At 53.3% G+C, this 27,716-nt stretch overlaps 3 protein-coding genes across 3 annotated transcripts in view; all 3 read right to left on the bottom strand.

Moving 5' to 3' along the window:
- Nucleotides 1-387: 387 nt before the first annotated feature.
- On the bottom strand, nt 388-16,953 carry ITIH4 (inter-alpha-trypsin inhibitor heavy chain 4). Its single transcript, XM_084247753.1, has 18 exons — nt 16,849-16,953; nt 15,529-15,689; nt 13,290-13,394; nt 12,969-13,131; nt 12,717-12,827; nt 12,111-12,239; nt 11,380-11,496; nt 10,973-11,141; nt 10,768-10,893; nt 10,427-10,608; nt 10,148-10,333; nt 6,611-6,750; nt 6,094-6,386; nt 4,048-4,158; nt 2,811-2,985; nt 1,136-1,290; nt 945-1,041; nt 388-567 (listed from the first exon to the last, which is right to left on the bottom strand). Exons 1-18 carry the CDS (start codon nt 16,936-16,938, stop codon nt 498-500), a joined length of 2,580 nt encoding a protein of 859 aa, XP_084103879.1. The 5' UTR covers nt 16,939-16,953; the 3' UTR covers nt 388-497.
- Nucleotides 16,954-19,255: 2,302 nt separating this feature from the next.
- On the bottom strand, nt 19,256-20,886 carry MUSTN1 (musculoskeletal, embryonic nuclear protein 1). The gene is made up of 3 exons (XM_084248377.1): nt 20,801-20,886; nt 19,743-19,875; nt 19,256-19,545 (listed from the first exon to the last, which is right to left on the bottom strand). The coding sequence occupies exons 1-3, from the start codon at nt 20,807-20,809 to the stop codon at nt 19,439-19,441; spliced, it is 249 nt and encodes an 82-aa protein (XP_084104503.1). The 5' UTR covers nt 20,810-20,886; the 3' UTR covers nt 19,256-19,438.
- A 5,165-nt stretch (nt 20,887-26,051) lies between these two features.
- LOC311180492 (store-operated calcium entry regulator STIMATE) overlaps nt 26,052-27,716 on the bottom strand; it is a gene marked incomplete at both ends in the record, with an annotated part of 35,434 nt that continues 33,769 nt past the window's right edge. The window contains one exon of the mRNA XM_084248376.1: nt 26,052-26,168. Within this exon, the coding sequence (XP_084104502.1) occupies nt 26,052-26,168 (117 nt within the window). The remainder of the gene's footprint in view (nt 26,169-27,716) is intronic.

Genomic DNA, 27,716 nt, shown 5'->3' with positions numbered 1-27,716 from the left:
AAAGAACTTCCACCTAGTTTACTTTTTTTTTTTTTTTTTTAATCTTGATTCAAAGCTGGTTTTCACCAACTGAATGACCACAAAGCAAATTGAACCTCTGCTCCCAAGGAATATTCTGCTCTAGGCCCCTCTGGAGAGACATTTTAAATAATTAGTTTAATCTCTCTAAATCTTAATTTTCCTGCTTATAAAAGAAAGGGGCTGTGCTGAAAGCTTTCCTTGGGCCTTACTGACCACAGGTCTTTGTGAGGTTATCAGAGAATTTGCTGTTACATGAGGTTAAGTGTCCAGGGAGCGATTCTGAGGCCCTAGGATTTGGCCAGATGGAACCAGAGACGCTTACTTCCTGGGCTCACATCACCTTTTTTTATTTGTAATGAGTGGAAATCCTCTCCCCATCACTGTCTAGGCCTCACAGGCGGCCTTGGGGCCACAAGGTTGCAGCCTTCTGCGCACAGGTGGGTAACACAGCTAGTGGGCATAACTTCCCATCAGAACTATAGCTCCACAGTCCAGCAGGAAATCTCTGTGCCCGGCAGCCCCTCTTGGTAATCCAGCTTGGGTTTTCTAGAATGGATAGATAGACAAAAAGATGGGTGGTCAGCAAATCTCAGACGTAGTGGGAAGACAGAGAGACAGCTAGAGATAGGAATGTAGAGGGTGAAGAGTCCTGGGCCCCTTAGGTTTCCCTCCAGCACAGGCTGACCATGTCTGGTCACCTGAGGGGTCCGCGTCCTGTGTGGTCTCCAATATCCAGGGCTCTGAGAATCGGTGGTAGATGGGGTATTTCCTGTTGTCCCCAACTCACTCTAGTGATCCCTGGGATTCAAACTTCACCTGACTTTCCAGGCAATGATGGAGGAATGGGGACTCCCCAGAGCCCAGCTCCCAGTCTCCCAGCCCCCACCCTGGCCAGGCTCGGAGGCCCAGGGGTGCTGAGTCACCTGGTGGCAGTGCGGTCATGACCCTGAATGCTCAGTGTTCGCTTGCGGTTGTCATCTGCTGCTGGGGGCCCCCACAGCACGTTCTGGTAAAACTGGCCTGAGGTACAAAGGTGGGTCAGTGAGAGTAAAGATAGAGGGAGACTAGAGGGGCACACAGAGGATGCCCTGAGCCCAGACCATGGGCAGCATACCAAGGCTCCCTCCAACGTGGCTGGAGAAGCGATCAGTGTCCCGAAGGAGGAGCCGGAGCCCCTTTCCAGGGCCGTCCCAATACAGCAGGCCGATGGTCACTTTGTCTGGGTTGCTGAGCAGCAGGAGCCCTGCCTTGTCCATGGTCATCTTCAGGCTGTGGAGAAACCAGTGTGCTGAGCAGGAAGGCAGGCGCAGAGTAGGCCTGCATGCTCGTCCTCAGAAATTCCCAGTGGGAGCTTGGGGGCGAGTTCCTAGAATCGTCTAGGCCGCAGTTTCCTCGCTTGAAAGTTGCGACCACAGTTAACCTACTGATATCAAGTTATGCCAGCAGAAATAAAAAAAAAATAATGGTTCCTTTCCCTCTAGCCATCATAGATTTGGTTTCTCATTAATTCATTTCAAATTCATTTGAAATTCATTCATTTCACCCCTCCCTTTTGCTGTTATGGCTAGTGTCACTTTCGCTTGAAAATTAACGTTTAATCATGTGTTTTTATGTCTACAAGGACAAGTCCCTTCTCATCCTTTCCCCTGTTGTTTTAATCTTTTGAAATTCCTACCTTTCTGGTTTTGTTAGGAATCTTAGGTTCCTTCAAGCGTTTTGAGTAAGACTGCAGTTACTCTGAGGTTATTTTAAGTGGAACTGCCCTAAACAAACACTGCCCTCAAATCAATGTAAGAAACACAGTCTATTTTACTTTGTGGGTCTCTTCTGCAGCTCATGAGAGTATACTGCAAGTGTTAGGAATTTTTTATTCCACCTTCTGGTATATATATATATGTGCATTTATCGGGTGGATATTTGTGTATTTATCAGGTAGAGAGGAAACTAATCTATATTTTTAATGAAATTGAGAGGTTTTGGGCAAGCCCCTGGGCTTGTTAGGTGCACACTTGCTTGTCAAGTGGAAATGGGTCTCTGCCGAGCTGCTCAGTGAGAGGGCAGGCAAGCTCCCAGACTCAGGAAAGACAGGCTAAGGTCCCCACTGGGCATTGGATGCCCAGGTCCAAGAGGCCTGGCACCCTAAGCCCCTCTCCTAGGCCGCCTGTGACTTTAATGGGAGAGTTTTCTCTGGAAGGCACTGAGGTGGGGCTGCCTTACCTGGAGAGGTCTCCACTCATCCCCATTACCTACAGCTGCCAGATGGACTTGTCTCTCTCCTCTCTAGAGCGTCAAGCATTCATACCCTCCCCCAGTGGACAGTGCTGCCTAGCGTCTCATATTTTTACTTCCGCCACCAAGAGCGTGTGCTGGAGGGCACTGCACTGTCTCATGGCAAAGCCTCCTTGACCACATTCTCTTATTAGAGCCTCCCTCAGTCCTCTAGCTCAGGACTGGTGACTAGCTCTGGCTATTGAGAGGAAACCAAGGCACAGAGGACCTAAATGGTCCACCCAGAGTCACGCAACAGAGCTAGCTCCAAGCCATATTGCATGGGACATGACCTGGGTCAGGTATGAGGGTAGCCAGGTCCCCAGGACACCCCCTCTGTGCCCTCCAGAGCAGGAAGGGGATGGCACAGCTACCACTCTCATAGGTGCAGCCCACTGCAGAGAACTTGTGACAGGACGGGCCACCCCATCCCCAGGGTGGTGGCCTCAGGCCACCTGTCAGCAGTATCACCAGCCAACTTGGCCTGAGATGTCATGGTCGGTATCCAGGCTGGGGCTTACCCGGGCGTCACAGAGTACAGCGTTTCCTTCCACTTGTATGCAGAGTTTCTTCGGTTCCGAGTCACCACCACCTGCTCAGGGGATGCTCGGACCTGCAGCTGAAGGTTCTTGAAGTTCACCTCTATCCATGAAAACTGGGCCTTCTGTGTGTCATAGTCACCAGTCACCTCAACCCCTGAGAGGGCCAGGAATAGTGGTCAGAGCTGCGGCCTGAATGGGAGGGCTCCCTGCTTCTGTCCCTGGGAGTGCTCCTCACCAGCTCTCCCCTCACCCCCTTCCTCAGCATTCCCTTGCCCTGGGGGCCTGTTCCCACAATCTTGGTTTCACAGCCTTTGGAAGGGCCCTCAAATTCTCAGTGATGATTGCTCTGCAGGGTGGCAGGGGGGAGGAGGGGCTCATGAAGTTGAAATAGATTCATAAAGACCCTGTAGTGTACCCAGGCTTGAGCTAAGTGCATGACCAAAAGCATGATGGAAAACTGGTGGTCTCCACACTTAGGGACCAAATAAATTCCAGGCCTGGCATGATGAAGTGGGAGCCCATGGGGAACTGGGAGGAACGCGGGAGCTGTTCCAGCAGCCTGAGGGCCCTGCAGGTGTGTGTGTGAGCAGCCCCGAGTGCGATGTGTCCCACATCTGACCTGATATCTCAGCTTGACCAGGAAAACGCTTTTTTTTTGGGGGGGGGGCTATTTGTGACTGTCTGGCCAGCGCCCCTACCTCTTCTTACCACTCACTTCCTCCACACCCCATAATCCCATCAGCAGCTTGCAGGGCTCTGTGCTTCTCCCTACTCCTTCCTCTACCTAGTAGACCCCTGCTGTCTGCCAAGGCCCAGTCACTTCTGTATGACTTTGTTCAGCCTCCCTTAACATCAGACAGCTCGTGTCTCCTCCTCTGGACGCATCTCTAAGTCATTCTGGGCGCTGACAAAGGCCACCATGCTCCTCTGCTCTCAGGCCTGTCTGCCTACCCCCAGTGATGCCTTGGCATAAGCCCACACTGGTCAGCTAGGGTACCCAGGTCACACAGATCTGCACATGTGGGGCCCTGGGAAAGGTCTGCAGGGTGGGGGTGATTGCAAATGCAAATGTCCTGAGCCCACCGTGCTCAGGAGCATGACCATGTGGGACAGGCCAGCTCAGGCCAAGTCCGTACAGGTATGTCTCCATGGGCTGGGGTCCACTGTTGTCCCAGGGGGGTGGTGGTGGGGTGAATGGCTGGATGGCACCCCTTACCTTGGTCAGGGTCCGAGAGCAGGTTCATTGGTCCCTGAGCGTGCTTGATATCCACACAGAGCTGGTCCTCGCTCTGCCCAGGCAGGATGACGGGAGGAGCCTGGATGAGGTCTGGGACAGCAGGTGTTGTTCCAAGGGTAGATAGAGGAGGTTGGGGGTAAGAGTGAGGCGGGGTATGGAGTTGGCAACTTACCTGGGGGTGGGATTGTCACTGTTACTTCTGAAAGAAGAAAAGTCTGAGTTTAGGTAGCCCCTTCTTGGGGAGTTGGGAGGGCAGGAGTGCCCAGCGGATGGGTGTGTCCGGGGCCCCCACTCTGCTTCAACATTGAGATCCCAGGGACAAAGGTCTACCACAGGGGTTCTGGCCTGGTGAGCACCTTTGTCTAATAAATCCATGTCATGGAACACTTCAATAGGAGCAGCGGGTGCTGATGGCGCCGAAGCAGTGCAGGAACAGCCAGAAACAGAAAGGGAAAAGGCAGTCAGGGTTCAGAGCAATCAGCATGCTCTCCTGCCATCACTGCCATCTGCCACCCAACACACTCCAGTCCACAACCCCTGCCATGCTTAACCTCATCTAGGAGAGGCTTTACAAAGAGATTTTCAGATGAAGAACATGCTGTTAGGGAAAACGCTGAGGAGACAGGGTTAAGCCTGGCTCAACACTCTAGAGTTCAGATTTGGAAACTGGAAACTGTGGCTTTGTAAATGGAGGAATCTTTCCCTTTCTAGAAGTTTCCATCCTGAGTCAGGCCCCACAGTATAATGAATCCAATACAGGACAATAAAGGACACTTAATGATGTGGCCCACAGCAAGTCTTCCTGGTCTGTGCCCAGCCCTGTGCTTGGTGCTTTAGGTCCTCCAACTCTGGTCAACTCTAAGTGTCATCGTGGTCATTGTGAGGAGACTGAGGCCCTCAGAGGGGCAGACAGTGACTTACCTAACATCTCTTTCGTTAGCCTTGGCATCCAGTTCTTGCGGAAGGGAGAGAAGTGGGGAGGAGCAGGAGCAGCAGGAGGGCCAAGGAGTCCTGATCTCCTTACGTGGTCATATGCTTTGTTAGGAAATCCAGCTTTAAAAAAGTTGTCACACACAGTCTTCTCTCAAGCAGGGTCAGGTCCCCACCCGTGGGCCCCAGAACCCATTCCAGGAGAGGGATGTGAGGGGGCAGATGGCTCCCCTCCCCACACCTGCTACTCCTAGAGCCTTTCTCCCCATAGCTGAGAGAAATTCAAATCGGGAACTTCTCTCCACTGGAATATCAGGCTTGCCCACCCCACCCTATGGCAGTGTCCTCCACTTTGCCGTCAAACTTTTTTTTTTAAGTGAGGAGACAGGTAGTATAGCTGCCCCCTAATCAGACACATGTGGACTCAGTCATGGGCCCGCCACTGGCCAGACAGTCAAGCAAGTCTCGCCCTCTGCAGCCAGGGCACAGACTCCTCTGTAGTAGGGGACAGGGTTCTGTCAGCCTCCCCTCCCCCTCCCTCTGCCCCTTTGCTACCTTGTACTCTGGACATTCTGTTTGTGGTGGCTGAAGAGAGCATGGGGTATCTGAAGAGAGTATGACCTGGAAATCAGAGAGAGCTGGGTTTGCTTTTTGGATGCTCCTTTCTGAGTCTCCCAGACAAATGGGTACTATGCCCCAAAGCAGGGTACCATACGTGATGAACAGGTAATTAAGTCCACCAGCATGTTTAGGCAGAAGCCGCCCCCTGCTGATGGCAGGGTTGCGATGGAGAAGCCCTGGCCAGTGACCACCTGGGGCTGCTGCCCATGTCAGCTACCCTCACCCCAGTTAGTCTTTAAGGATATCAGGCCCCTTACCTGGGAAACTACTCCCGTGGTTTTGTTCTGGAGAGAGGGAGCGAGGGAGAGGAGAGAGAGGGGGAGAAAAAGAGATAGAGATCTCGATGAATGTGAAGTAGTTATACTTAACCTTACTCCCAATCTCAGCACCACTAGGTAACAGGTGCAGTGAATCGGGGTGGGGCGGGGGATTGGGAGTAAGGAGATGTGATCTCAGTTTCCTCATCAGTGATACAGGGTGAGTCTCCCAGGGTTCCTGGGAATCTGTGGGTGCCAGGGCTGGGGTCTTGGGCAGGATGCAGGGAAGGGTCTTGGGAGAATGCTGGTCCAGACTCTGCTACTGCGGAGTCTGGGACACCACTGTCAAACTCACTAGTTTCCACAGGCTTCTCCACAACATGAGACTGTTCTTGGTCTTCGGGTTTGGTGACCACCATAGATGTGAGGGGAGTGACAAAACTGTACTTGAGCGACAAGTTCAGAGCTTGGGCCTCAAGTGCTGGCTTCTCAGTATCTGATGCAGAAACTCTGCAGGTTGAAGACATTAACTCAGAGGACTTTGGATGCCTGGTCAGATTCTCCCTTCCTCCCAGACCTGCCAGAGTTCCCACTGACACAGTCTGGGGCTCAAATGTGACAATAGACCCCCCTTTCCAGGCCTAGGAGACCCCATGCCAGCTGCACTCGGCCGGGGAGGTGCTGAGGCTGTGCATGGCCACCCCAGCAAGCCCTCCAGGGTACAAGCCACCCACATCTGCTCCAGGAGTTGCTGGATGGTCAGGTACGCCCAGAGTCTCTCCATGAAGCCGTGGAAGATGTACTTGGGGCTCTGGAACACCTCCTCCTGCTCTGCCTTGCTGGACTCCATTTGGAAGGTGATATTCTGCAAGTGCTGCAACAGGGGGCCAAGTAGGGTAGGAGCAGTGAGAGCTAAGGTTCCCCACCTGGCTTGGTTCTTCTGAGCACACCAACAAGAAACCTGGTTGGATGTTGGCAGGCTCCAGGCCCTAAGCACCATATTTCCTTTGAGTGGAGCACAGGGAGGGAGCTTAGGGGTGCAAGGGGCTCAGCCACAGAGCCTCCAAATATGATGAAGAGATAAAAGGAGGTGGAGATAAAAGGTAGCAAACTATCCCAGGTGCACCATGGCAGCCAAGAGCCAAGAGTTCAAGTCAAATTATCAAGTTTGGGGGCCTCCCCGGTGGTGCAGTGGGTTGAGCGCTGCACTGTGAAGCTGTCCGCAGACTCTGCAGTGTGGGTTCGATTCCTGGCCGGCCAGGAGATTCCCACATGGTGCGGCAGACCTCTCCTGTTGTGCCTGCTGCTCCCCTCAGCAGTGTATTTCAGTCGTCTGCCTATTCTGCTCCCCGCTTTGTCTCTGGTGAATCCTCTCACCCTTCTGTGCCTCTGGCCTATACCCCAGCTCTTGTATAAAAATAAATCTTAAAATATATATATATATATATATATATATATATAAAATAAAACTGGATCCTTTAAAAAAAATTATCAAGATTGGGATAAAGGGAAATGAGGGAGGGATCTGAACCCTAAGCCAGTGTAGGCTGTGCCAGTGCTGTGTGGAGCAGAGAGGGTCCCTAGAGACAGCCCGCTCCAAAGACAGAGCCTCTGGGAGCAGGGAGGAAGAGCCTTCCCCAGCAGTCAGTGGTAGAGTTGAGAACTCAAGGGCCATAACCCTGATGGGGTTGGGGTCCCATCCACCCCAATGAGCTATCGCCTGCCCAAGTCGGTGTCCTCTCTTGGGTCACTGTGGGATGGGAAAGCAAGGTGAGTGCCTGCGCTCTGGGGGCACTGCCACGTCCCTCCCCAGGGAGGGGCCTCTAGTCTCAGGCTGACCTGGCAAATGGGTTGGGGGCAAAGGAAGCCTCACTCTTTCTCACACAGCTCTCCACAGCCACGGAACTTCTCAATCGCTGGGGATCAGATACTGCCACCCTGGCTGGAACTACCCTCCTGTCTCTTGGGTACAGGCCTCCCAGTTTTCCCACATGCAGGCCCTCTGCAAACTTTGTCCTCTCCACACATACAGCTATTGGATGGTTTCCCTTCAATGAATTTTAAATAGACTAAAACTTTTTATTTGACCTTGTTCCAAACAATAGCACCAGAGAAATATAAGGTCTGGGCTTTGGGTTGAGGCAGGCTGCGCCTCCCATGCTGTCTCTTGACATGGTCCGGGCATTGGGGGAGACTCCCGAGGAGAAGCGGGGAGTTCCTGTGCTTTCCCAAAGAGGGAAAGTTGTATTTCCCAGAAGAAGGGAGTTCTTGCACTTCCCAAAGATCTGAACTGGGAAGTCTCCATGGCAACGCCTGCTAATGCTCTCCTCTTTGTTCTTGGTTAATGCTGATGTAAGTTAGTTATAAATTGGCATGTGAAAACCTAATTCGGACCCAGGTGACAATTGGCTTATTGTTCTTAGGAATGAACAATCGCAAAAGAAGTAAAAATTGTTAAAGGTATAGTTAGGAAAGAAATGTTTTGGCCCTAAGAACTATGGAGAACAAGCTGCCCTGAACCAGCTGTGCTTGGAAACCATAGCCTAACCTGGGGGGGTACCTGTTTGTGGCAACAATACATTCCCTGGTGTATGCAAGAGGTCAACAGTTGGCAGGCCGTGTGGAGGTTAGGAATTTCTAGTTAAGAGTTAGACTTCAGTAGAACTTACATAGATTTGATGAGTTGTTTTAGACCACTTTAAATAATATATTAACCAAGTTAATTGACTGCTGGGAGATAGATTGATTTTAGTAATTGAATATAGAATAGGAATTTTACACCCACTTTGTAATTGAGAAAGTTTAATTGTTGCCAAATGTTGTGCTGTCTTGTATGATTGATCATGCTAGTCAATGAGCTGTACCTAGGAAACTGATTGTTCTTAGGTTACCAAAGAAATGGCCTACAGGTGTAAGGCCAAGGGAGTCTTTACATGATCATGAGAAAATATGTATTGATTGTCTCTGCTCTGCTTCAGTGCTTACGCTGATGTAATCCCACCAATCGCCTTAAGGTATAAATAGAGACCCGCTGAGACCCTCAGCAGGAGATACTTGCACCAGAGAGAGTGTCTGTGTCTACCTCACTTCTACCTCGCTCCACTTCCCCTCAGTCCTCCGAAAAAACTTCACCGACTCCGTCCTCTCCTTTCTCAGATCCCTGACACGACTTCTAGCTGGAGCTGGTCTCCAGCATTGGGTTATTTTTCAGAACCCACCTTAAAATAAAGACAGTAAAATAAAAGCATATTTGTTTGTGAACTACCCCAAGTCACAGTGGGTTCCACACTTAGGGAACCCCTGGCCTCAGGGATAACAGCAGCAGCTAACATGAAAGGACCAGGGTTAATCCTCCCCAGAGCTCTCCCGGTGGAAAGGTGAAAACAGGCACAAGGTGATTAAGTGACCTGCCCCAGCCTCCTCTCTGGGAAGTGGAATCAGGCAGGACAGGCACAGCTTGCCTCTCATGACATGTGGCTACTTCTGAGACAAGGTCCTCGCCCCACCGTGGCTTCCTGCTTTGCCCACCTGCCATTCTCCCCATGAAAGCTTCCTGCCTGCCACACAAGCCTGGAACATTCCTCCATCACTCTGCCATCTGATCTCTGCCACCTACTACTTATCCCTCAGTCTTAGCGGAGTCTCCTCCAGGAAGGTCTCCCTGAATGCCAGGCCAGGTTGGGGCTTTCAGTGCTTTTCTCCTGGGTCCCCAGGTTTATCCTGTCAGAGGTGTCCCAACCAATCTCTCTCTCCTGTGAAGCCAGAGGAGCTGGCACAGAGAAGGTGCACAGCTTCTTTTGGTGGAACAAGAGCAGCCCCTAGCACAGAGGCAGGAAGGCTGGGCAAGACAGGATACCTTGATGAGCCAGGTCATGGCTACACTGAGGCCCAGAGAAAGCTGCCTGCCTTCTCGCGGTTTCAGTTTGCTCATCTGTGAAATGGGAGCAGCCTTCCCATCCAAGAGCAACCTCAGAGGACTGGCATGAGCTTGGGAGGGGATGCCAATTGCCTGTGTCCTCAGGAGAGCAGTGTGTCTGACTGCTGAGTACCTACCGCATGCCAGACCGCACAGGTGTTCTCAGGTCACAACATTATCTCATCCGCCATAAGTCCACGTGATGGGGACCAGCGTCGTCCACAAGTGGCAGAGAGCACTTGGTGACTTGCTGAGGTCAACTAACTGAAACCTGGCAGGGCTGAGGTTTGAACCCAGCCCCTCTGGCTGCCTGCCCCTGCTGCCCTGCCCCTCCAGGATCACTGACCACACTCACCAGCTGCCCATTGACTTTGGCTGAGAGCACATCGGAGTTCTGTTTCTGGAGCTTCCCAGCCACTACCATCTCACTGCCCTTGAAGAGCAGTCGGAAGTTGTTCTGAGTGACCTCCTCCACAGCGTTGTCCGGGTATTCAAAGGTCACCCCAGTCAGCAGGGGGTTGGCCACCTCCTGGTAGAAGTCCTGCAGGGTGGGGAGTACCACAGGTGGGGCTGGGGTGGGTTCACTATCTCCGCCATCCCGTCCTCATGCAGCCCACCCAGGGCATGCCAGCACCTGGAGCTGCAGGGTGGAGTCTGAGTCCTCATAAATGCGCCGAGCCAGGCCGCCGTTGCTCAGTGCCAGCTTCTCCAGGAAGGGGTAGCTGACGTCAAAGCCGAAACCCAGGCAGAAGAGGCTGTACCGGCCACTTATAGCTTCCTGCACATTCTTTTGGATCTTCACAGGGTTGGTCTCCCCTGCCCAGCAGTTTGGAAATGGGGTAAGAAAACAGTAATTTTTTCAGAGCCAAGGGTCCCTAAGAGAATCCCCCTGCCACAGGTCCCACAGCAAGCCAGGGTGGAGCCCCAGTAGCTGCACCCAGGCAGCATGGCCTGGAGTTGCTGGTGGTGGCTCACCCACGGTGGGGTCGCCATCAGTGAGCAAGATGATGATGGAGACACTCTTGGCTGGCAGCAGCTCCTGTCGGTTGGCAGTTTCCAGCAGCTTCACGGCCATCAGCATCGCACTGTTGATGTTGGTCCCTGAGGGGCACACACTCAGGGTGGGTCCCAGCCTGGCACCCTGGATGCCCCTGGCCTGCATGCCTGCAGGGACACTCACCTCCCTGGGCCTGGATTTCAGCAGCATAGCCTTTGGCCTTGTTCACATTCTCTGCTGAGGCTGGCACCAGCAAGGGCTTCCACTGGGTGGCCTCTCCGCTGAAATCAACGAGGTTGAACTGGTCGTTGGCATTGAGGTCGCCCAGGATCTTGATTAGGGCTTCCCGGGTCTGGTCAGGGGGAGGGGAGACAAGGTGTGTATCTCAGTGGGGCCTCCTTGGGGGCTCATGTGTCCTTGGGCTGGCACTCCCAGACTCCTGTCAGGAGCGGGGACTTGATGAATGCTCTAGGGGCGGAACCTGCTACGGACTCTGACCCCAGAGATATCTCCATCCAGGACCTTGGAGAAGGGGGGATCTACCTGTAGACCTGAGTTTTCAGGTCCCTGCCCTGGCCCCCAGGACCCACCTGCTGGATTTTCCTGCCACTCATGGAGCCACTCCTGTCGATGACAAAGATCACATTCTTGGGTATGGTGGGCAGACCCTCAGGGGCAAAGTAGTGCACAAAATAGCCATTCTCGATCTGTAAACAGTGAGACCACCCAGGTAATGAGAGCTGCCGTCCTGCCCTGTCCCCAGCCAGGCCCTCTACCCTGAATCCTTGAGCTTTTGTTCCAAACCCCACTATCCCTGCCTACTGTTAACCTCCCCAAATGCCTGCCATCTGTTAGGACCCTTCCTACCTGGCCCATGGAACTCTACCCCTGTCTGCTTTGCCTCCTATTTGCTTTAGTATTTGAGGCATCTTATCCTTGAGATCCATTAAAAAGAGCAAAACCTCCAAATCGCATTCATCGAAAGAGTCAAGGGGAAGGGAAGTAGTGCCAAAAACTTGTGTGAAAAATACTACTTCAATTGAGCATAATGAGGCTGAACTGTGAACATTCTGGCAGCCAAGAAAATAAGAAAAAACAGGCAAGGCAACTCTTTAGCAGAAATGAACCATTTTTACTACTAAAAAGGAATCATTTCAAGGATAAAACAGCTACCCTGCTTTTTTTCTGTCTGTGTTGGCTCCTGGTTCACATTAATAAGTAGGGGTGGTTATTTTGTCTTTTCTTCTAGAATACCCAAGCTCAGGCCCTTGAAAGTGGCAGGATTCCCTGGTAACCCTGCTTTGGCCTAGAGCCCCTTCACCTGAATGGAGCCCCCGGAGAGGGTCCGGTCCACATCATAGCGGACGATGAAGTTGCCGTCCAGGACAGTCTCCTGCTCCTCAGGAGATTTTTGCTGCTGGGACAGTGTTGGCTTGAATTGAATGTGAGCCTGGAAAAGCAACAAGGGCAGCAAGGTCATGCTAACACTCCCCAGTCCACCTGCATAATGGGAAGTAAGAATTCTAGGAGGCAGAGGTAGGTCAGATTCCAGGGAATTTTCTTCCAGGTCAAGCTGTCATACTTATCAACACCCTCTATAGTGAGGTGGGGTGAGAGGGACCCCCTCCTCCAGTTGCTGTGTGAACACAGGCTGAGCTCAGGAGGTGTGGGATCCAGCTCACTCCTCTCGTTCTGGTCCTGGGGCCCTCACATCAGTGTCCACTCTATGTCCTTCAACCCCTATTTTAGGGTCAAACCAGCACTCTCTCTTCCCTAGGTCTTGCCCCTCCCCATCTGCTAAATGACAGCATAGTCACAGAAAGCTCAGAGTTCGGCCCAATAGCCCCACTCTCTGGAAACCCAGGCTCAGGGGTTGGCCCCATGACAGGCCCCTTGGTCCTCTGGCCTGGTCCCCTGGCAAGCCCACCTTGGTCTTATTCTGTGAGGTGATGAGGGCGTTCTCCAGTTCATTGGTCAAGAAGGAGCTTTCAGTCTCCAAGAAGCTGATGCCCTGAGGCTCGAAGATGTGAATGTCCATCTGGAGGGAAGATGTAGGTCATGCATGGGTCAGCGAGGGAGTCGGGGTTGGACTTGACCCGAGGTTGTGGGGGGAGGGGACCATCTGCAGCAGAGCACGTGTCATCCAGGGGGCCTCCTGTGAGAAGGCAGAGCCAGGTACCTGCAGGTGCTTGACCAGCTGCTGTGGCCGGACTTTCAGCAGCAGCTCATACGCTCCCAGATGCCGCATAAGCAGCTCCTCATATACCAGCTCAAAGGTGACCTTGGCAGAGGGAGCTACACTGACGGACACCTGGAACTGCTCTGTCTTTCTCCCGGTGGCCCTGGGGGAAGAAGGCATGAGGTCTACCCCTCCAGGCTAAGTGGGACATGGCCACTGGAGGTGTGAGGAAGAATAAAGGGTTGAAAGTGAGGGTGGAGGGCCAGGGGACCAAGGAGCCCCACCCCCACTGGGCTTCCTTCCCAAACCCCTTGAGCTCACTTGACTAGGCCAGCACTCTCTCCCCTTGCCACGGCCGCACTGTACTGCTCCTGGGCTGCCTTCTTCTCCTTGATGTTCCCTGGGTAGGTCACACCATCGATGATCCTGGGGCAGGAGGGAGGGAGTTGCAGAAAGACTGGCGGAGGGGCACTCCAAACTGCCTCCCCCAGGGAGACTTTTAGGGATCTGGTGTGCCTCTCGACAGAGTGACTCCCATCTTTGCACAAGCCCACTCCCGTTTATTATGTCCCTACGCTATACAAGACTGGGTAGGACCCCATGTGAGTGAGTGGGTACACCAGGCCCCAGACACACAGAATGTTAGCAGACACACATTTTACTGAGTGAGGAGAGGAGGGAGATTGCAGAAGAGTTGAGCGCTCAGTTGAGCGAGGTCATGGCCCCATATTCTAATTCAGCCCTTCCACCTCACAGACAGAGGAACCAGTAATGACCAACGAGAACTTTCTGAGTGGCATGTGCTCAGCCGTGTCCAGCTGTGTGGAGGATTGAGAAGCAGTGAAGTCATGGGGTAGAGAAGCTCTGACCCCTCTTGACCAGCTGCTGTGGCTGGACTGTGGCCTGTGACTACCCTTCTACCCCCGGCACAGAGCAGGAGATTAGCCTCCACACAGAGATTGGCCTCTGGGAAAGGAGGCTTTGGACAACTGATGGATGGACTCCTAGGGGTGTGGACACAATCCTCATGGTGTTTCTTTGAGGTCGAGAAAGACCTACTGGCCTGTTTTTCTGGAAAGTAAATGACTGCTGCAGACCACTGGTGGGGAGAGTCAGGCCATGTCAAGTCAACAGAGGCCTGCTTGTCTGGGGTGGCCCAAAAGTGTGGAAATGTGCTGGTGTGTGGTGGGGGTGCGGCCAGACTTCAGGACCAAGTGTCCCTCCTCCACACCTTCTTGGTCGTCTTTTAATTCTGGGGCAGGAATGGGGCCGGTGTGTGGGCCTCAGGCTTCCTCCTCCCAGGTACCCAGTGTGGCCTCCAGCAGGCTGCAGATCAGAGCAAGGTGCCCTGACCCGACTTCCCTACCTGATGCAGCAACAGGATCTGGGCCCAGAAAAGGGTGCCAGTCGCGAGTTCTGAGCAGATACAACAGAACCTTGTGACCTTTGCACCATGTGGGAGACCGGGCACAGCCTATGAGGCTCACCGTACAAGAAGGGCAACACAGGACCTGGGATCCCAGGTTAGGAAAGGTAGGGGCAACTGTGGGAGGTGGGGCAGGGAGAGAGGGAGGAGCCAACCACAGGGACTGTGCCTCCTCTGTAATTTTCCAGAAGTCACAGGCCACCATGTGGACCACGCCTGAGACACCAACTGTGCACCCCACAGCTCATCACCCTCCAGAGTCTCCAGGCTCAGCCTCTCTCTGGCCTGTGCTCCATCACTGCCTCTCCTGTGGGCTAGGGACAGAGTTCTCTTGTGGTTAGCAAACATTGCAAAACTGAGTTGGGAGGGGTGGGGGAGGACTGTGGAGGACAAGGTGAGGATGGTCACCAGCTCACAGTCCACAAAGAACATGGACACCTCCCAGCATGGCCTCAGACTGAGAAAGGACCCCAGTCAGGGGCAGGAGCTAGCCTGGCTTAGAGCTCCCTGTACAGAGGGCTCCCTCAGCTCAAGGTTTTGCCCTTTTGGGGAGCCGGTTAGGAAGCTTTGGTATGCTTGCCTTTGTTTTACTTTTCTGCATTCTGAGCTAGAGCCTGCCTTTTGGTGAGTCCCTCCTGTCTGTGCCTGACCTCAGGATGCCCAGTCTCTACTCCTCAAAGAGACACGGAGATGCCAGGGTCCCCACCTGCCATTTGGGCAGCACTTAGGGATGTAGATGGACAGGCAGAGGCAGGCAGGGAGGGAAGGGAGACAGACAGAGGGGTGGCGAGATTGAGGGAAGGATGGAGGGAGACAGGGAAGGAGGGAGGGGTGCAAAGGAAGGAGGGGAAGGAAGACTGGGGAGGACGGAGCAGGGATGGAGGGAGAGATGGGTGGAGGAAGGGCTGAGGGGAATGAGAGAGGAGGGGGAGAAGGGAGCAAGGAATAAAAGGATGGCGGGAGGGAGGAGGGATGGAAAGGCCTCTGAGGATGCGTGAAGTGGCCAGGTAAGTCCTGGTTACCTGTAGTGGAGCACACACACTAAGGGGTGCATCGTGGCACCCCTCACATGAAGGAGAGGGAGATGGTGCCTCAGTGCTGGATTGGGGGAGGGCGAGGAGAGAGGCTACCTACATGGAGAAGTTGGTGATGAAAGCTTTCTTGGGCAGCTCCATCTGGAAGATGGCCTCCTGCGCAGTGCTGGCCTTGTTGACCACCCGGCTGGTGACGACCGTGTGGGCAAATCGGGAGGAGACCTTGGAGTCCACGGTGAGGCTGTAGATGTCGATGTCATTCTGGAGCAGTGAAGGGGTGGGGGGTGGTCAGTGCCATCCCAGCTGGGACAACACTCTGCAAGGATGAGCCTCGGTCCCAGACCAAGCCCTGGTCCCCATCCAGATGGGCCCTCACTACCCAGACCTGAGGCTAAGCCCCCTGAAGTAAGCACTTCCTGTGTGAACATGTGCAGCTGCGTGCCTCCTTCCTGCCCTGCAGTGCCACAGGGCCCACAGTGCCCCTTGGGGACAAGCACATGTGTGGGCTGGCGTCCAAGCCCCAGTGTTTCTGGGAGGGACTCACACTTGTCCTTTGGGGGAAGGGGAGCGTCAGAGGGCCCTGGTGGGTGGGAAAGCTTCCTGTGCTGTTCGAGCCTTGCCCAGTGAAAGGGCAGTAGGCTTTTGACCTCTAGTGACTTTGGCCTCCTTAGAAACTGGGGAAAACAGCCCCCCAGTCTCTACCAGGGGCCTGCAGGTAACAAGGATGCAGTCTCCAAGAGGTGGGAATCTCCCTCTTTGCCTCCTTTCCCCATTACTCCCACCCAAGCCCACAGGGCATCCCAGCATCTGCTCTTGACCTCTCACCACAAGAGGAAGGCCACACGCGCACACACGGAGGCTCACACTCCCGCCTATGTAGCGCACTGTGCTCGCACTGGCTCTGCTCAGTGCACGTGCAGTTTAGCACAGAGTGTGGCCGGCCGAGAGGCTCGTTCACACGTTTACAGTGCCGGGCACTGGACTGAGCCCTTGTTAGATACAACAGGTTTGATCCTTATGATAAACTTCCCAATAGGTTCTATTATTATCCTGTTTCACAGAAGAGGAAACAGACACAGAAAACATAAGTTACTTTTTCTGGGTTGCAGGGCTGGGGAGGGGTAGCGGGAGATCCAGGCTCATAAAACCCATTCCCACCCACCCACCCACTGCTGGCTTCCAGGGACATCTTGCTAAGCTGCATTTCTTCACCTGTAACATGAGAATAGTGGGCTCACCCCTTCTGTTAAATGAGACAGTATCCATAAGCCTGGGGGAGTGCCTGGCAGATAGTGCCTTTCCTTTGCACACACCCTGCACTTACCTCTGTGTCTCTCACCACTCACACACCACACACACACACACACACACACACACACACACACACACACACACACAGGCACCCATGGATGCCTGCTACCTTCTGGGCAGTGGCGGTCTGGAGGACAAGCAGCAGTGAGATCAGGACCAGCCCGATGCCACGGGCACGGACAGGGGCTGGGGTCTTCATTTTGGCTCCAGTGCCTAGCAGGCTGCTTCTGAACTTGAGCGGAAGTGGGGAATGAATTAGTAACTTGCTTGAGGCCCCGCCCCTGCGGGGGCAGGTTCTGGGAAATTGGGATCCATAAGCCAAAAACTGCAGTGGCCTCCGATAAGCAGGCTAACTGGGAGTGTCCAGTGGACCTTGGCTGGGGCAGGACATGTACTGAGGACGGGCAGGCTGAGGTGGGAGTCGGGTATTGGAGCCCCTTCTGAAAGGTCCAGAAAGGCCCCAGGCTGCCACCCTTCAGATTAGCCATTCTACCAATAAGCTCCCCAGTGCTGGGGACACAAAGTGAGCCCCCCCACCTCTCCATTAGCCCCGCCTGGGGGAGACAGAGGGATGCCGAGGAAGAGTGCTAAAGGCAGCTTCTGGGGAGGGGGCCTGCGAGCCAGGTTAGTGTAACTGGACAGTGGGGACCCTAAAGGCACTGAGAAGCCCCTATGGGTGTGTGAGAGGGGCAAGAACTGCTGGGACCAAGGCAGGACAGATATGCCTTCTATCTAAGGTGAGAGGTGCTGAACCCAGCAGGCCCCCTTCTCTTGCCTGGGGTCCGAGGCTGCTGTTTGGGCCCCAGGGCTCTTGGGTCAGCTCCAGCAAGGCCCCTGAAACAAAACACATCCATTGGCAATACAAACTGAGTGACAAAGATGTCCATACCTGTGACCTGGAGGTCTCACTCCTGAGAATTTGAGAAAAAATTTATTTTTTTTGAGAATTTATTGAGAAGACAGAGCTTACCATGCAGAGATCCTGAGGGGGGATTGGGTGTGGTGTGTGTATGGGGAGGTCAGTTGTACTACACAACGGGGCCCAGGAATGTGGCTTGAGAGTGAGAGGGCAGCACATCCATTATCAGCACACCAAGGCAGTGCCCGTCATGTGCCCAGACCCGAGGGCCTAGATAGGATCACAGGTTGATTTTTTTCTAATTATCCTTTAATAAAGTTGAAACACTGTTTTTAAAATTCAGCAGTGAAGAGAAGAACTATTAAATGCTCTGAATGTAGCCAGTGCTGTGTCCCTGGGGGAAGTGTGTGCTGAGTCTATGGCCACAGGACGGGTAAACATGCTTCAGTGTGGCCAGGGGCCAAATCCTCAGTTGGGGAATACCTTGGGGACACAAGCCCAGGGCAGGTGCAAAGGGGCACACCAGGGGCCAATGCAGGGCTCTGGGGCAATTACTGGCTTCTGAAAGGCCAGGAAGGGGTCTCTTCAACAAGTTTAGCATCTGGCCCTGGGGAAAGGGCATTGTGGACTTTGGTGCCGTGTCTATGCTGCAAAGTTCCCCTCCTTAGCACGACTACAGCCTGAAGCCTCATCTCTGGGTACATCTATACAGTCTGGGCCTTTGGATTTTGATATGATTAGGAGTATACAGGACACACCCCTTCGGCAGTCCCCACAGAAGGTCTGTTCTCTTGGGGCTCAGAGAAACAGTCCAGCCTAGAAACAGCTAAATAAGGAGGCCAGGCTGTCCAGGGCCGTGGGAACGGCTCTCATCAGGCATCAGTCCTGAGCCAGGCACTGCCAGCCCAAGTGGTGCCAGTCCAGTCCCAGAGGAGCCACTGTCGGCCCATGGTCTTGCTGTCACAGCTGGACTGGCCGCTAGTCCCTGGAATGGCCTCTAGTCACTGGAATGGGACAGTTCCATGACACAGGGGACGGGACAATGAGGTCTGGAGGGAACATTTGCACATGAGCTGAGACCTCGTGTTTCCATATCTGAGGCCGAGTTGGGGTGGTTCACCCTGTTTGGGAGAAGAGTAGCTCAGGAAGTGGACTGCCACTGGCCAGAGAGGAGCCTCAGCCTGGCTTTCTCTTTGAGGGGATGCCAGCTGGCAAGGAGGCAGTGTGACCCGCAGTGCAGGGGAAAGGAGGCTCTGAGGTCCCAGGTTCCCATGGAGCATTGGGGTCGTTGGAAGAATCTCGGTTTCCGTAGAAGTGAGGGCTGAGCTCCAGCATCTGACTGGCTTTTCTCTGAGCAGTGTCACTGGGGCCTGTTTTATATAATAGGCTCCAGCTAAACTTGTCACATGAAAAGGGAAACCGAGGCACAGCAAAGGAGAGAAAGGTCTGAAATCACACAGGTCGGCGCCAGGACTCTACATCCCAGAATGGATGTGCCTTCTAGAATGTGGCAGTGGCCAAAATAGTATATTTGTTATCCTCTGGAACCCGCCCCCAAAGTTCATGAAGGGAACAGAACATGCCCTAACCCCCACCCCATACCCCCCACCCTGACACTTAAGTGAACACAGTTGGTGCCCAACCAACACCCTCCAAATGCTGGGCCACTTGGGTATCCTCTTTATTGGCATTTTCCAGGTGCAGGTGCGGAGTCCTAGGTTGTGGGGATGGCAGTCCCAGAGGTGGCATGTGAGAGGTACATACTGGCATAAAAAAAAGTTCTTGGGCAAGGCTCCTGTGTCTAAGCGTTGGCAGGTGCCAGGGGAATGGTATGTGCTTCTTAGCCAAAGACACTCTTGGGCGGTCCGGCTTTGGGCTTCTCGAAGACCGTCTCGGTGCCTGTCCTGGCACGGCTGAACACAGAGGGGGCAGTGCAGCCGGCTTGCTCTGTGGGGAGACAGGGAGGAGGTACGGTCAGGGGCCTGCAGGCTTCCTAGGGAGGGGAGGTCCATTTTGTGGGGAATGCCCTCCTGAGTCCTGGAGTCTGATCTCTCAGAAAAGCACCCAGGGGACTCCCCTTCGCTCCCCCTCCCAACACTGACACACATCCAAGCCCCTGCCCCACGGCCCTGGGGATCACTCACCACACTCCCGCATGACCTGGTAGGTCTTGGACTTGATCTCCTGGTTCTTGGTCAGGTTCCATCGAGCCCCCTTCAGGTCTTCCTCCTGCGCAGGAGGGCGCTTCTTCTTGATGGGAGCTTCCTGAGCCCCAGCCTTGGAGAGCCCAGAGCCTTATTTCACAACCTGAGGCCTCAATGCTGAGATCCCTTTCCAACCTCTGCGCTTTGGCCCCAGACCCCTTCCCTGTTCCCTGAACTCAAGCCAATTCAAGGCCCCACTCCTCTTCCAGGAAGCCTTCCAGCTATACTGATCCCCTAAACCCCCAAGTTTTTGCCCTTCTTTCAGACTGGGAGCTCTCTGAAGGTGGCTGCTGCAGCCTCATACTATCTCTCTGGCCAACTCAGGCCTGGGCATAATGGCATAGGGCTTTGAGGCTGAATCCAAGACTTTTGGTGAATCCAAGTCTCACTGGGTGACAGGGGTTCCCTTAGGGATGGCCCCTCCCCCTAAATTGTCAGTATTTACTTTGTTTTATGGTGGGAATGGGGTAAAAAAACCAATGTCCATGAAGTCACAGAAGCCCTGGGCACTCATGAGACTGGCGCCTTATTCCTTAAGCCCTGGGGGTAGGTGCAGGGACTCCCTGTTGTCAGCCTGGGCCAGGCTCCTCGGGCAACTCAGAGATACTTCCTGGTGAGGAGAAGCCAAGGCAGAGTGTTGTACACTTACAGCCAGTCTCGGTACATGCCACACATGGCTACAAACAACACAACTCCACACATCAAGTCATACAAGCAGCCCCCTCACACACATACAGAGGCACATGCCAAGGGATCTTGGAGTCACACGTTTCCCCTACCCTTCCTGAAAAACCAGGGAATACCACCCAACCCAAACTAAACAGGGTAAGCTGGGCTCTGAGGTGGTCCTCCCTGAAACCCCCACCTCCACCCCAGGGGTTGCAAAGCCTCCTGTTTATGCCTGGAGCTCAGCTCAGGTCGTACTTGCCAAAGATGGCAGTGTCCAGTTCTCCACCCTAACCCCTGGCACCACTGTGGCTTGTGTGGGGTTCTCCTACCTGGGACATGGTGGGTGCAGTACAGGGCTGCCCTGAAGGTCCTCGCTGGCAGGCAGGAGCTGGCAGGAGAGACTGAGCAGCGCCTGGCCCTCTGGAGCTTATATAGTCTGCTTGTCTGCGTGAGAAGTCACTCCCCTCTGACAGGCTCTCTGATGATTCAGGTCCACACAGCCACCGGCTTCAGAGTTTATTCTTGGAGATGACAGGGGCTCGCTGAGCGCTGTGCCTGGTGGGCTGCAGCCCTGGGGAAAGCAGACAGCTGGGGAGACTGTACCCTGGGAAACAGCTGCTCTATTTGCAGGTGGGAGGTGCTGGGACTGGCAGTAACTTGAGTGTTTATGAATGTGGGTCGTGGAATGTGTGTGGCGGGCTGAGCTGCCCGTCAGCAAGTGTGTGCAAGTGTGTGTGTGTGTTGGGGATAGGGTGTCCCTAAGGAAAGGGAGGGCTCTGAGCCAGATTGGACTGCTCTGAGCTTGTTTTCCTTCTCTTCGACCCCTCCTTGGATTCCAGCGGAAAGAGACTTTCCATTGCTGCGCAGCCGGGTTTCCTGTGTGGCGCTTGGGAACACTTGCTCTTGGGGAGCTCACTGAGACCTCGCAGTGGACTCAGAGCACTGGGGCTACTCCACTAGCTCACAGGTGGAAACAGTGAGGCCAAGGGAAACCTACGGAGCTATTCCCTCTGTGTTTTGACTGATGCACCCACCTCTGTCTGGTTCCCAGTGCAAATTCTAGCAAAGGGATGAAGAAGGCAGGGGGTAGAATAACCAGGAAGGATCGGAAGGAAACCAGGCAGTTTGGGGAAGGTGCTGTCAAGTTGAAAACACAAAACATACAGTGCCTGACTAGATGAGGTCGCTGGGAGGGTTCTGGCCTGAAGATAGGTTAGGCTGCTGACAGAGAGGCAAGAATGTGACCCGTTCCCAGTATGGAGCTGAGAGTGAAAGGCCCAAGGGCTCCCCTGAAAGGTGACATAGAAGCTCCGAACAGCCCAGCCTCGTCAGGGAAGACCCTGAGGCACAAAGCAGAGCTAAGCCTGGGATGAGTGTGGGGAGTGGATGTGGGACAAGGTCAGGCCCCGCCCTGTGGGGTGAGATATACTCTAGCTCCTCATCAGTTCATGACGGAGATTATTTTTATCCTTGAAGGCTCCAGGCAGACGGAACCCAACCAGGCACTGACATTCAGTTACCCCAAATGCCACTCTGCTGCTGTCATACCTCCGGTCCCCCACCCCCAGCCATGGTCCTTGGGGCCAGTACAAGGACTGCTAGGCTCTGAGAACAAATGCTGACATGAGGAATGCCTTGGAACAGCCCAGGTTTGTGGGCACAAACCCAGGGCTTGCAACAAGTCTGAGAGACAGCTGAGGGCAGCCCAGCCTGCTGCTGGCTCCCCGGATGCTTCAGCAATACCTATAGCTGGCCCTGCTCAGAGAGGACCTGCCGTCTAGCCCAGAGGTCTCCGGGACAAAGATGTGGGTTGTTCACTCCTTACTCTGCATGACCCCGGCACAACACGCTCTTCAGAGGGAGGCAGAGAAGCTTTTATGAACAGTAGCAGGGAAGTGGAAATGGCAAGAGCATGTTTGCTTTTTCCCTTGGTTGACTTTGGCCCTCACTTCTGCCAGGAGGCTGCGTCAAGGTTCACTTTTACCCTGCTTCCTGGGGAAAACCTTCCAACTAATTGGGGACTTTTTTGATCCCACTTAGCTGTTTCGCCACCACAGAACACACAACCAACAACCACAAAAGTGATGATTTCTTTTTTAAAAAATGGTAATAAGATGTCAATCTTTATTGTAAACCATTTTACAATGTAAGTACATCATCTTCCCTTTCATTTCAAAAATGCATTTCTGTGAATCACACCACCACTGATTAAACACCCCACCAGGAGGCAGCGGAAGTAGCCATGGTTTGCTCACATAGGTCTGACTTCTAATAAAGTTCATGAAAAGAGAAATCAAATCAAACCAACCCACCTACTCCCCCAGGAGCTCAAGGGGCTGCTAGCAGGTGAGACAGAAGTCCCTCATGAGAGCAATGCCACACATGCTGGCCTGGCCACAAAAAGGCCAGTGATCTTCATCTGGAGGGCAGAGTGGGGTCCCTCCAGGCTCCCGGGGCACCTTCAGATGGGGACTCTGGGCTGCAGTCCACATGTCTACATTGCCTAAGAGGAGTTACAACTTGAATTAGAGCCTTTATATACTTTCCCTTTAGAGGCAGGACAGGCCAACATTAACCCATGCCTCCCTGTTGCCAGGGAGGGGCACAGGTAAAGCTTGAGGCTAGCATCGCACCAAGGGCTAACTGACAGTCACAGACCTTCACCTTGCAGGTCTCTGGGCTGAGCGGACCACGGACTCACTGCTACCTCACCAACATCCTTCCTTGCCACTTTCAACATCCCAGTGAGAGTAAAAGGAAATAAGGGCAACAGTGATCTCTCCCAATCAGATATTACTGCTCTACGCCATCAGATTATTTCCATTAGTATAAGAAACTTGTTCACAGCTTTGACTTACAAATTTTCACCAACATCTAGATTTGGACAAATCAGATCAACAGTGCACAATATCCACTTGGTGTCCCATCGATTCTCAAGCACAGTGATGCTTACCATGTGGCCAGGTGAAGAGCTGCACCTTGTAAGGCACCTTAAAGCAGGTGGTGAGGAAACTCATCCCCAGGAAGGAGGACAGCTCGGGAGGAAATCCTGACCACAGCCCTCTATACTCACTCTCTAATGGGATACGGCACCGCAGAAAAGCCCCTAGTGACTGCAGCAAGCAAACCAGGGGATGCAAACAGACACACACACACACACACACACACACACACACACACACACACACACACACACACACACACACAGTCAAACACGCGAGCCCACGCTGTTCACACCTGCATACCATGAAGCCCTCTATGATCAGCACCTACTAGACAACCATCCCCTGGTTAACCCACTAAACAACTGTCATTTAGAAGCTAAAGCCCTTATTGAAAATTAGGATACAGGGAAAACCAGGCACTCACTCGTCACCTTTCTAGTTCCAAACCCACTGCCCAGAAGCAGCTGGGATGAGCCTCGCCATAGCAGATCATCTGAGGTCTATATAACGCGTACGTTCCATTTTTCATAGATTGTGGCTCCCCCAGCCCCATGTCACAGGTCTGGAAACATCAGGAACTCAAGACGGAAAGTGATATTCTAATTCTGAGCTTCAGGGAGGTGTGGGAATAGCTGTGAGCAAAGGTTATTCAAACCAAATGAAATATGAGGGATAAAAAAGGAGAGTGAGCAATGGCACGAGGGGCTGACGTCTACCAGGAACGCCAGCTCTGGTCTTCCCTATGGCCTTGCTCCAGTCACTCAGGGTTTCCAGTGGAGAGACACCCACTAGCACAGCAGATGGGAGGGGGCTGAAGAGAGTCAAATGAGAGCACAGTGATGTGTGAGTGGGGATGGAACCGAGTTCACACAAAGCCTGGTTTCACCTAATCACAGACACCTGCACTAACAGTCACTTCCTCCTGCAGTTAAGGTCTGGGGAGAACCTTCCAACCTTCTGTGGGGAGGAAGATGGGCTGAGGTCTCCCCACGTCCCAGAAGGTGGGACTGCAAGAGGTGGACAGGCCCAGGATGTGTGGTATAATAGCTTGTCTCACACACCATGATTAGACCCAACATGCTTAAGTGAAACACATTTTTATTTAGGTCTAAAAAGAAGGTTCTGGGTGAGGTGGCCTCCCTGCACCTGTCTCACTTCCAGCTCACACCTTCGAGGAGCAACTTCAGTTCCTAAACCTTCATGCTGCCTCTGGGCCATGATGAAGCACTGAGCCGCCCCACCCTGCTGCTTTCATAGCCAGACAGGTACCCAGGTCAGGCCCTTCCACTGTCAGTTGGCAGATTCCCCGAACACCAGGGCCCTGTGTCTATGCTAAGAGGTGGGGCTACTGTCCAAGGGGGGGCCCAAGCTTAGCAGCACTTAGTCCTGCCTGTGGACATAGAGAATGCGCTCTTTCACCTCCACCCACCTCACCCCATTACCCCACTGCTGTGTGGGGTGTGTGAAACAGGATCACTCGGCCAGGCAGGCGCACTCTAGACTGTTGTGCCATACAAGTGGCCAACACTGAGGTGACAGGCATGGGGGGCACCTGAGAGGCGGCAGCCAGAGGCTGGCTCTAAAGGCTGTGACTAGGCGGCCGAGATGGCACGTCGCGCGTTAGATTTGGATGCTCCAAAGACAGAGCGGGAACAGACAAGATGTCCTCAGGGTCTCCATTTCTCTGGACACAGAGACGCTGAGGATCCTTTCTTGGTCACATTTAACCAAGACCTCTAACCTGCCAGCAGACATGCCCGGGGGGCAGAGGCCCTCCTGGTCCACATGCCCCTGGGCCTGGGTCCACGCTCAGACCAGCTCCCTCGGGCTCAGGTCTGACCTTGACAGAGCCACTGGGTTTGCTGATTTCCGAGAGGATCATTTACCTCATCTTATTGCAGGAGATTACCTAACAATATTCCAAATAAAAAACTTTCAACTTTCTCCTCCCACCAGTTTGCATCCCACTAAAGGCAAACAAACCCATTTCTTTGGGGATTAAAAAGTTTTTAAATACAATAGTATGAAAATATAACTTAAAAATATAAAAGTCAACAGCGTACGGAAGACTTAAAAATCTATGTTTTGCCCATTAGTCCCATAGGAAATAAACACATACTTAAAAAACATTAACACTGTGACAGCTCATAAAACCGGCTTTAGAAATCAATAGTTACAAAAGCCATTTTGAGTAAGAAAGCATTGCGGTTCCAAGTTGGTCAATGAGTGACTTTTAGCCCCAAACATATTATGTCTCACACTCCCCGAGCCTTGAGGAAAGCTCCCCGGTCTAGGTGTGTCCCCTTCCTCAACGCCACCCCACCAGACACAGGATGGGCTCTGGGTCCCTCACAGCACAGTTCGGGACAACAACAAACAAACAAAATGCCTCGCTTGCATATTTGGTCAGTGTTTGTAGTGCAACTGAGTGGGGACCTCCGACTGCCACGACCCCTCGGCGCTGGCTCGTCATCCCTCTCTCGAGTCACAGTAGTCTGGGAGTGGGCAGAGACAGCAAGAGGAGTGGAGGTAGAAGAGGAGGGGCAGAGAGGAGGGAGGGACGACGCAGCAGAGCGGCCATCTGCTGACCCAGCAGCTGGCTGGTGCTGAACCTGACTCCCAGCATGGGAATGTGTCATACAGGCAGTCCAAAGCATTGCTTCTTTTTCTTCGCAGGCTTCAGGGGGGTCAGTCTGCGGAGGTCCTCCTCCATGTCGGACTCCTCCATCTCATCATCGGCTGAGATCAGGATCTGGGGTGGCAGAGAGGCGAGGCCTTGAGTCATCACCCGTGGAGCTTTCTCATTTGCCTTCCCTGGACACCGGTATTAGCTGCCAGTCCCTCTAGGAGGGCTCAAGTCTCACGTTTCTTTAGGAGAGGGTGTCGGGAGGGAGACCCCCCTTTATAACATGAAACAAGCTGGTCCACTCCAGACCTCAGTGACTCTAAGTTCATTTGCGGGCTACTGAAACCAGGGCTGAGCTGACATGATTCCCCTTAGCCAGTGCTCCCCTCTTGTCCATTCAATCTCCAGTTGGGGCTGAACCTGTCAGCAAACTTAGCAGGGATCCTGTCAAACACTCAATTTTTTTTTTTAATTTTTAAAAAGATTTATGTTTTTATGCATACAAGAACTGGGGTACAGGCCAGAGATGCATTGCGGGGTGGTGAGAGGACTGACCTGAGACAGAGTGGGGAACAGAACAGGCAGATTGACCAAAGTACACTGCTGAGGGGAGCAGCAGGCGAGATAAGAGAAGTCTGCTGCGCCATGTGGGTTTCTCCCTGACCCGCCGGGGATCGAACTCATGCTGCAGAGGCTTTGGATTGCTTCATAGTGCGGCGCTTAACCCCTTGTGCCACCAGGGAGGCCCCAAACACCCAATCTTGATACATGGAGTCCTTTGGGGTTGCTTTAAATGTTGTAAAAGCAAACTGTAAAGTTCCTTTCAAAAGAGAAAAACGGTGGAGCACACAAAAGGCCAGGAGATTTCAGAGCAACTGCCTTGGACCCACTTTGCAACTTCTGAGGATAAACAGCAGGCCTGTGCTTTCTTGAGCCCCTTGGAATGACTCAACCCCGTGGCAGAGGCATCCAGAGCAAACATGCCCTCCTGCAGAGGCACACACCTGGCTTCTCAGACCTAAGTACAGGAAAGTACGGGAAAACCCAAGTACGGGAGAACCCAAGCCAGGAAGTAAAAAACTAAGTATGGGAAAACCCAAGCCAGGAAGGAGAGGTCTGAAGTCTACCAGTGCAGGGGAACAGGGACTCATTCCTCTCCAGGGGCAGAGTGGTAACTACCTCTCCCTGGCCACTCCCCTGCAGGGCTGCAGGACTCCAGCTCAGACACTGGCTGACTACTGCCTGCACACGGACGCCCCTTTTTCTTAGCCTGGATCACAAAGCACCTGCCCATCTAGCTCAGACCTTTACTGATAGCTCATTTCTTGTCATTTCATCCTACCTTGCAGGATACATGCAGCTGTGTAGCAGATGCTTCTGCCTGTAGCACTGCCTGTCACTCACCCAATGCTCACGAGCTCTTACTCAAAGGCCTATGCCAGATACGGTCTTACCCGCGTTGCAGCTCATCAGGTCAGCTTTCCAGACTCCTTCCAGGATGCCTCCAGGAGTTAAAACAGACTGCCCCAGGGTTTGTCAGTGCTTCAAAACATTCTCAGAGTGTGATGATGAGCTGCTGAGGCTTTACCTACACCTCACCCACAAGTCTGCAGGCTTTTCAGGGAAGACATCACCTCGGCCATTTCCATAGCCCCTGCCTGTGGTGCAGAGCTC

Source organism: Talpa europaea (assembly GCF_964194135.1).
Source record: "Talpa europaea genome assembly, chromosome: 11".
In the NCBI taxonomy this organism is placed as follows: domain Eukaryota; kingdom Metazoa; phylum Chordata; class Mammalia; order Eulipotyphla; family Talpidae; genus Talpa; species Talpa europaea.
Note: the sequence above shows the minus strand (reverse complement) of the source record. Positions and strands in the feature narration are given on the sequence as shown.